This window comes from Poecilia formosa, unplaced genomic scaffold (assembly GCF_000485575.1).
Source record: "Poecilia formosa unplaced genomic scaffold, Poecilia_formosa-5.1.2 Scaffold185, whole genome shotgun sequence".
NCBI lineage: Eukaryota > Metazoa > Chordata > Actinopteri > Cyprinodontiformes > Poeciliidae > Poecilia > Poecilia formosa.
This window is the reverse complement of record NW_006800124.1, coordinates 1,163,556-1,172,915: the sequence shown is the minus strand read 5'-3', so window position 1 is coordinate 1,172,915 and position 9,360 is coordinate 1,163,556. Positions and strand designations below refer to the sequence as shown.

Sequence of the window (9,360 nt, the reverse complement as noted above, 5' to 3'; positions counted from 1 at the left end):
AAAGCTGAAGCCGACACGGAAACAAAAGGAAAAAAAATTGTGGTGGGCACACTTTCACTACGCCGCAGTGAAGCTAATTTTCCGTTTAGCGCTTTAGCTATCTTTGAAAAATATTTAGCGCATCATTTTTCCAGAGAAATTCTAAAGAGCTAATTTGCTAGGCTACATTATGAACTTTCAACTGAAGAAAGTCTGACATCTGAGTTGAAGTTTTTGTTGTCGACTGTTAAGAATTCGCTAAGTAGTCAGTCGTTTATATTCATGCTCTTATTGTTAAGTGGGTAAAGACTGCTTACGAAGCAGTTCCATTTCCTCTCTACCTATGATTCGGTGCAGCAAATGATGTTTATTCTGTACCCAGAATGCATCACATTAAATTACACACAGGTGGACTTCTGTGAGCACTTAGTTGCACTGTGTACAAATAAATCCATGTTGCACTTTTCAGGATTTCTGCATTTAACATTTTCTAAACTGTCTATCATTTTCCTTCAACTTCATAATTATACACTAGTGTGTTGATCCATTGCATAGACTTTTAATAAAACACATAAAAGTTAGTTGCACCATGTGGTTCAATGGTTTTGAAAACCCCGTAATTTTAGATCAGGTTTGTAACGTCAAGGCGTTGGTGACACTAGTTTTAGAGGCAGCTGAGGGATTTTACAGAGGTTGAAGAATAATGACAAAGTAGGAGCTGCTTAAAGCAGTTCCACAGAGATTTGACTATAATTTGTCATATTTCTGTTAAGTCAAGAATAGAGCAGAAATAAAGAGGCTTATGGGATATTTATAGACTTTCTTTGATGACTTATTAGCTGGACTGTGAAGCTTTGAAATTAAATATAAATACATGGCAGTGGTGGCAGAGGACCAGAGCTAAATTATCACTTCTGTAGATATCAGAATGAAAATTCACGCAAATAACCCTTTTAACATTAAAGTTGAAGCAAAGCTCATATCCTAAGAACACTAAGAGCGTTTTTTAATTTATTTATTTATTTATTTATTTATTTTTTTACATCTGATAGTCCAGTGGACTCGGTTTGAATGGGAACCAAAATTGAAACATTTGTTACATTTTCAGCTGCTGCAGTTTGCTTTCACACTGGACCATATGAAACGATCCAAGCTAATTTAAAAACCTGTTCCCCTCCTTGCCTTGGCGCTGCACAAGGGAACCACAGAAGGAAAGGACACAAAAACCTCAGAAGACACAGAGCACAACTTCCCTCTTCATAAAATGTAAACAAAGATGGAGCGTCAGAATGTAGCGGTTGTAGGATTTTTCTTTTGTCTTTGGTAAAATACACAAACATTGTCTCCAGACTCATGCTTTTGTTTTGGTCGTATTTACCCAGAATGCTCTGTGCTGAATTGATTCTGTTAGTACAGTGTTTTCATTATTTTTATTAAGATCCCTCATTTTGACTCCTCAAAAAGACACTTCCTGTCATTGTGGCCCCTGAGGCTAGTCTTCATCTTGTCTGGCTGTTGAGCTTTTCTCCCGGAGACATTTGACTTGTCCACTTTGTGACAGTTTGTCTCTTTTTCCAGACTACAGCTTAGTGGTGACACATCTGAATCAGTTGCACTTATGGAATATTATTTGTTTTGGTCATGTCTGTCAGGGGGTGTGGTTTGTGGTGGTGAGAGAGAACGCTGATGACCCAGGTTGTGATGAAGATGATGAATTTAATAATGAATGAGGCTCAAAACAGTCCAGATCAGGCAGCACGGCAGAGACAATAGCACACAGCTAAATACCGGTAGCGACTGAAAAACTGAGGACTGAATAAGAGAGATAACCAGCACAGGACTTTACAGTACGACTGTAATGGCAGGCAGACAGACAACAAATGACATACAACGATAGACGTACGACGAGGAACACAGACAACAGGTGGGACTAAATACACAGGGAGGGTAATCAAGGAATGAGACATACCTGGGAAGCAATCAACTGGGAAGACGCAGAAACAGAGACTCAGGACAGAAACTGAACACAGAAAACCTTAAAATAAATACACAGAAACACGGATCATGACAATGTCCTGGAATCAGAGTGTGGGGTTGTTCAGGTTGAAACACTCATCAACAACCCCCTTTTGAATGTTCACAAAAAACAAATTGATTAGTTTTAAAATAATTTTTGCCAGACGAGGTTAGACAAGGCCATGTTTTTTTTTTTTCTATTAAGTGTATTAAATGCCATGAATTATTCAGATACGCTGCAGAATTAGCCTCAGTATTTTTTTTTTCAAAAGCCAAAGCTAAAACATTGGAGATGATTTAATGCTAAAGAGATGCAACTTTATGTCTTAGAGCATGCAGGTTTTTAACTAACAGTGCTAAAGTTTAAACATTATATTCCCTCCAGTTGACTCATCAGCATTTGACTTCAGGAAGACGCATGGTGAGGAATTATTAATTATTAGAATAATTAGCATAGTCCGAATGATCAGTTTTGCCCTGTTGTTCTATGTTTTGTATGTTTGGGTCACATAATGGTCTCGACATACAGGTAGCGCCGAACATCAGCAAAGGGCGAATGAAACCAATATATTGGAGGTGATTGTAACAAGAGTGACAAAAACTGAACTTTTTCTGGCTTTTGCTGTCGTTAGCTCATCTGTGCACATCTACCTACCATCTTGAGTGAAGTTTGCTGCTCGCTTAGTTAGTGGAGGCCATGCAACTGTCGCCTTACATCTGTTGGAGTCTCTAGATGTGTTTCCATTAACCACAGAATGGCGCAAGTTAAAATGACAAAAAGAAATTTGTTTAAAGGAAAAGTGGCAACTTAAAAAAAAAACTCAAGATTTTGGATAAAAAAATAGTTTTGGCGCTAAGATGAGGTGGTTTTTCAGTTGAATCCAAACACTTTTTTTCACATCACATTAGTCGTGTGATCAGCAGGATGTTACCACTGCCGAAGACGACAAAGAAGACAACAGGAAGTGGTAGGAAGACAATGGATTGTTTTTGGATCTTGGATTGTTTCCACCAGATATTGTTTTGTGCATTGTGCAGTTACATGATTGGTAGCACAATTAAGTAACTATGTTACCTTCAGTTGTTATAAAAATTCTATATATATATATCAAACATATATAGAAAAAAATCGTATGGAAAAGTCATAAGTTTTATGTCATTCTAAATGTTGAATCTGTAGCTAGTAAAAATGTCCCCAGAATGCTGCATACATATCCACTCCCAGTTATAAGAGGCTTGTTTCTCCATTGCCTGAGTAAGATGCCGACGTCTCCTCTGATTGGCTGATCAATGACGAGTGCTAGCGCCATGGCTGAAACATGAATATGTATTATGTAACTGTTTACATTTGTCTCTACAATGATTTTTAGTGACTTTTTGGAGCAACAAGCTTATTCACGTGTTACATTGATTTAATTTCTTATTTAATAGAAACACTGCAATTGTTTAATTCTGGTTTGTTTTTTTGTTTGTTTTTTTTTAACATTAGCAGAATATAGGAAAAGGCTTTTAATGGAAATGCAGCTTCTTACCAGAGGTTTTGATCTTCAGAACAGTCTGAATGAGAGGTACAAGAGTCCTTAGGTCTGTTGTCTGGACCAAACAAGTCCAGCTGTATAATTTTGGATTAAAGCATTCTCAGGATCAGTCTGCCTTTGATAGATTAAACAGGAGGTTACTGAGGGTTACGAACAAACGCAGTGAAAACAAATGCAGTTCTCTGGGAGAGGGTGCCATGTTTATTTCATCTTTCTGAGGACTGCTTTAAACTAAAAGTGCCAAGGCCCAAACAACAGCTGTCTTTTTCTTTCTAAGCCATCTTCACTTGTTTATTGCACCACCATGAGGAACAGTTTGAAGCCATGTTAACTAGATCCAAGGAGAATTTTGAAGAAAAAAAATGTGGAAGGAGGACTTTCTCCTGACTATCACTTTTATAGCCAGTCTTTGAAATATTGAAGATTCAGCAGTCAGATGCAGCATGGAGTTTTGACTGAAGCTCTGAATGTCCGTTTACTGTTCTGGGAAAATTAAGAACAAAATGCTGTAAACCTGTAACTCTAAAACCCAGAGGTCTTCGATTGTTCTTGTTTATTCATCAGTACAATTTATTTAGAGTCCTCTCCAGTCTGAAACCAACATCAGAATCTGGATGTAATAATGGAAGATCACACATCTGAAGATGCATTTTGGATGCCTAAACATTCATAAAAGCTCACCAAGTTTTCCATGAATCGTGCTGGAAGTTTAAGAATTCTCAGGGTTTCGCAGATAGCTCCACAGTGCCCCCTGGAAATTTTCGAAACACTCTCCTTGTTTAGCTGACTTTATCATAGAATCATGAAATTTGGTAGAACTTACCAAAACCTACACAAAATTCTCAAGCACCAATTCCCTACAACAAACAGAAAGTCGGCCATTTTGGGTTGAAATTGCAATTTTGACCCTGTTTTGGTTGTTTTTACCCTCTGCATCTGATTGAACTTCTCAGTCGATCTGCTTTAAAGGGGCAGTATTATGAATTTTCCAGCCACATCATGGTATTTTGTAACACAATCAAGTAACTATGTTACCTCCAGTTGTTATAAAATCTATATTATAACAACTATATACTCCCCATCCTTTCTCTGTTTCTCTCCCTCTCCTCTTTCTGGGTGTTGGGTCAGGATGCAACACCTCCACACAGCCACACACACGCTCAGGCCACACGGAGAGAGAGCCGAGCTCGTCAATATTTAACGAGGGAAGCACAAAGCTTGGAGAACTTTAATCTCCACTGGATGGTCAGCATGCATATTTAATTGGGTCAGCCCCCCTTCTTGTCGGACAGCAGGGAGAGGATAACTGGCGGGACGGAGGGTTTGAGGAAGTAGCCGGGCCCCTCTCCACCTCCATGAATAAATAAGCACATCCAGGCAGTCAGCGGGCCTCCGGTCCGTAACAAGCACATTTGTTTTCTTCTGAAAAGTCGTGTTGTTTACAAGGCGGCGATTAGCGCTCAGGTTTGATCCGTGTCTCAACAGCGTTCGCTTGCTCTCCACTCAGCCCGGCTCTCTGGTAGCTCGGCGGCATTCTGTCTCCACGTTCGACTCAGGCGAGCAAAGTTTGGTTTCATGGTGCAATAAAAAAGGGAAATTAGCTCGTGAGTGTGATGCGCTGCGCTGTTTATGAGACTCCCATAAAGATCTTCCATCTAAATCTTTGTCTGTTTTGGAAGAGCTTTCCTTTACAGAGATAAACATGATTTCGGTGAGTCAGTGGTTATTGCGTATACCTGACTCTGCCCAAATGTTGAGGTCGACTTCAAAGAAGCTGTTTGGTATTAAAGTGATTTAATCTCAGCTTCTGGTAAACAAAATGTTGGGAAATATGCAATAACTGTGTAGAAATTTGCTTATTTTTCCTTTTAACTAAATTATTTAAACTGTAGCTAATTAGCAGGAACAGTTTTGCGTGTCTGGTTTGCCCTTCTGTGTGGGAAATAAACAACAACAAAAACAGAAAAATTTGTTTGTGATTAAGGTCTATCGTGTCTCAAAGGGACATCTCAAAAGTTCAACATAATACCCAGAAAAACTTTTAAAAATCGAGAAATGTTAAAACTAAGCCTGTTGCAAAAAGCAATTAATCAGCTGATAGCATGATAAATTATAAACAGCATGTCAATTTCCATTGGGATTATTCATATTTTTTGAAGGGTCATTTTGTTTACACAGACTTCATCATCCATTTTGCTGGTTTAGTTTTATTTTAAATATTGAAAATGTCTTCCAGTTCCAGTGTTGAGCTTTCATCACTAAAGTTTTAGTCTTTGAGAGAGCAAAGCAGCATTATCATGCCGTTACTAATATAGTAGATGAAAATGATCTCAAAACAATGTTGTTGTTTATCACAGTTATTACTGTGACAATTTATCACCTATTAATATTCATAATGTAAACAGTTACATATATACATATGTATATTATAAATTCATAATTCATCCATGGTGCTAGCGCTCATCCTCTATCAGCCAATCAGAGGAGATGTTGGTGTGTTATTCAGGCGTTGTAGCAACAAGCTCCGCCTACTTGGGAGTTGCTACATTTGCTGCGTTTTGGGGAAATTTTACATTAGAGTTATGGATTCAACATGTTGGAACGGCAAACTCTACTTTTTCTGAAGTGTGATGCTATGAGAGCTCAGGTGGAGCCAGCTGCATGTTGTCTGGAAAAAACCCATCATCATCCTGCCACTTCCTGTTTCTAGCAGTAACATCCAGCTGTTCATCAGGTGACTCATGTGATGCAGTACAAGTGTTTCCATTGCAGTTTTGCGAAATACATCTATTTTGATACGGTTGAAATAAAACACTTCATCCTAAAACAAAAACTTTTCATCAAAAAACTAGATTTTTTTTTAAATTTAGCATGGTTCCATTTGGTGAATTTATTCTCATATTTTCAATAGGTAGAATTCTATGGTTAATGGAAACGCAGCTGGTGACAATGCAACCTAACGGCTTATTTTATCAAATTAAATGATATTTTTACCTTCATCTCTCATTCTTAAGAGTGGAGTTGACTAAATATTTGCTGCTCATAGAATTGACCGTCCCGGTCTGTGAAAGTTGAGGGCGTAACCATGGTAGCACTATTCAATTTAGGAAAAAGTTGATATTACCACAGTCTTTTTTTCTTCATCTTCTTCTTCTTCTTCTTCTTCTTCTTCTTCTTCTCTTGCTCTGTGGGAGAACGTGCATTTACAAGTACGGCTGGTGGTCTGGGAGTTGTAAAACAAATTTTAACGCAAAGCATCATGGGTAAAATAAATAAGTAAAATGAATAGAGTACAAACATATCAGGACTTAAATTGCACATTTCCTTTACATCAAGCACCGATAAATGTTTTTGCTTCCAGGGAATCCAGTTCACTCCGTCGCCTTTTTGTCATCAAACAAATCAACAATAATGTTTTCCAAACGGTTTTGTTGTAGTACACACCGGCTTATTAAAACAGCATCTCATTAGAGGCATTGAGCTGCCGTTCACATGAGATTAATTGTTTTTTTTTTTTTGGTTTTTTTTTTGAAAGCACTTTCTCTTCATTATCATTCTGTCTCGCAAATGGATTCGCTGCAGAGCCAATGCATATTCATTTTTTTGCAGGAAGCTTGGAAATTGCTCAGAAAACGAGCCAAAAGGTGGAGCCGGCGCCGACACGTCTGACTTAATGCAGAATGACAACAAAATCCGGCGTGGAGGTGAGAACGTCTGAAACACTGCGCTGACCTCCGACCTCTGGGAAACACACGGCGGCGTGTCCGCTTGATCCTTTAAAATCAATCCGCATGAAATCATGCTAACGGGACATCAAATATTCAACATTTAAAGGGTTATCGATCCACGGGATGTTCATAGAGACGTCTTGTTTCCCCACGTCGTCGGGTAAAGATTTGGATTCAAGGCGTAACTCCTGGCTACTTCTTTCACTCCGAGTGCATTAATAATGCAGGCGAACAAGCTTTTAGTGGATTCTGATTTGCTTTCTCAAAAGGTAGGAGGAAATGTGCAACACACTCTCCTGATAGAGTGAAGGGCTCGTACTTTGATGAGATGAGCGGGGATGTTTCTGCCTCCTCTTTTCTCCCTTTGACGTGGTATTTTGGATGTGTAATGTGTATATTTTGACATCAGAGACGCTCGCTCGGTTTGAAAGCCTGCCTGAGGCGGAGAACTAAACAAAAAGTTTTTCCCTTTTCTTTTTTTTCTTTTTTTTTGCCAAGTTATGGACTCTTTTACCTGAGGCAAGATGAAGCACTTCAAAGGCAAAGGGCATCCTTTGTCAGCATCTCAAACTGACAGCAGCAGATCCACCTCGAGAGTAATTGCAAAAAAATAAATAAAATAAAAACTGAACTTCTGTTACTAAGACAGAGGAGTCCCTTCGGCTTTCCGCTCAGAAAGGACACGCTGTGTCATTGTTGACCTCTGTGCTGAAACATGATCCCACAGCAGAGTTTACTGTAAATCGTTAGAACCCATAAAATATTTGTATGTATCAGCTGTGGTTGTTTTAAAGTGCTTTATAAATAAAGTTGGTATGGTATGGTATGTATCTACATGTAGAAAGATGAAAACATTTTTTCTCTCTCTCTGTCTGAAGTTAAATCAGACCAAACTTTTTTTGTTTTGGCTTAGTTAGAATTACCAAAGTTATTTCTATTTGCTAAATGTCAAAAAACTTGGTTAGAAAATTTAAGTCGCAAGTTGTTGTTTTTTCTAATTTTCCTTAGTTGGTATCAGGGATAACTTGTCTTTTTAAAATGTATGACTTGGGTCCAACTTTTAAGGTTTATTTCCATTTTACTTGAATTCAACTAAAGTTGGAATAAAATTTATTAGAAAAATGCTCTCACCGAGTTTTGTGGCATTGAGGGATAATTTTGGTAATTCTAACTAAGCTAGAACAAGGAAAGTTTGGTTTGATTTGATTTCAAACAGTGAGGATATAAAACGTGTTTCTTTTTTTGCTCAGACAGGAAAGTAGATAATAAGAGGGAGGGAAGACGAGCAGCAAAGGTCACCAGACCAGGATTCGAACCTGTGACAGACACTTTGAGGACTAAGGCCTCCATATGTGGGTTGTGCTTAACCCTGCGCCACCACAGCACCTATTTGTGTCTTTTTATTCACTGTACATAGATATCTGGTTTCAGCTGTACATTTGTTCTACCAGATCAGTAGATAAAACAAAATTAATTTCTTCTCTTGTTGCCGAAGCAGAAAGATATTCACGTGAGACGTCTGAATTCGTACAAGACAAGGATCGGCGCATTGAATTCTGGAATCTAATGAGAGAGAAATTGGTGAAAATCTTTGTCATTTTTTCAGCCCGGAACATAAATTTCACAGTTAAATGCTTGTTAATGAAACTGTCTTACAGTCGGTTCACTGCCTCGTTTAGCTCCATCTGATTAGACCAGTAAACTACTTCCACACTTTCTAAAACAAGTTACTCAAAAAGAGACTGGCAATTAGTGAAGACTTTTGCATTGATATGTACATAAATATTTAATTAAAATGTTTATACTGTAAGAAACTGGACAGTTGGCAACACCAGCAGAAAAGAAGTTAAAATATATTCATAGCAGTAGTTAGCAATGCTACCATTTACACATATGAACCCAAGGTGAGACTTTATTTTTGAGTTAGCATTGTTTGCACACTATGTGAATAGACAATTATTCTTAGAGAGCATTTTTGAGGTCAGACACTGATGTTGGACGAGAAGTTCTCTCACATCTATGGGCTCTTTGCACCTAAGGCGTTGACGTCACTTCTCCAGGAGCTAATTCCGCTCACTTGTTTCCGCTTTGAGTTACCA

General features: G+C 38.3%; 1 protein-coding gene and 1 long non-coding RNA gene across 6 annotated transcripts in view; one reads left to right on the top strand and one right to left on the bottom strand.

The window, feature by feature from the left end:
* mgat4c (mgat4 family member C) overlaps positions 1–9,360 on the top strand; it is a 149,508-nt gene that overhangs the window by 119,805 nt on the left and 20,343 nt on the right. For 4 of the 5 annotated variants that reach the window (XM_016678561.1, XM_016678560.1, XM_016678559.1 and 1 more), the window contains one exon: positions 7,143–7,237. The exons of the other annotated variant lie outside the window; for it this stretch is intronic. In XM_016678561.1, coding sequence (XP_016534047.1) covers positions 7,207–7,237 — 31 coding nt within the window. In that variant the 5' untranslated portion in view covers positions 7,143–7,206. The remainder of the gene's footprint in view (positions 1–7,142; positions 7,238–9,360) is intronic. 5 annotated transcript variants of the gene reach the window in all.
* Positions 8,532–9,360, bottom strand: part of LOC107837886 (uncharacterized) — an 18,211-nt gene continuing 17,382 nt past the window's right edge. Inside the window, exon 3 of the long non-coding RNA XR_001663939.1 lies at positions 8,532–8,647. This is a non-coding gene — a long non-coding RNA (uncharacterized LOC107837886). The remainder of the gene's footprint in view (positions 8,648–9,360) is intronic.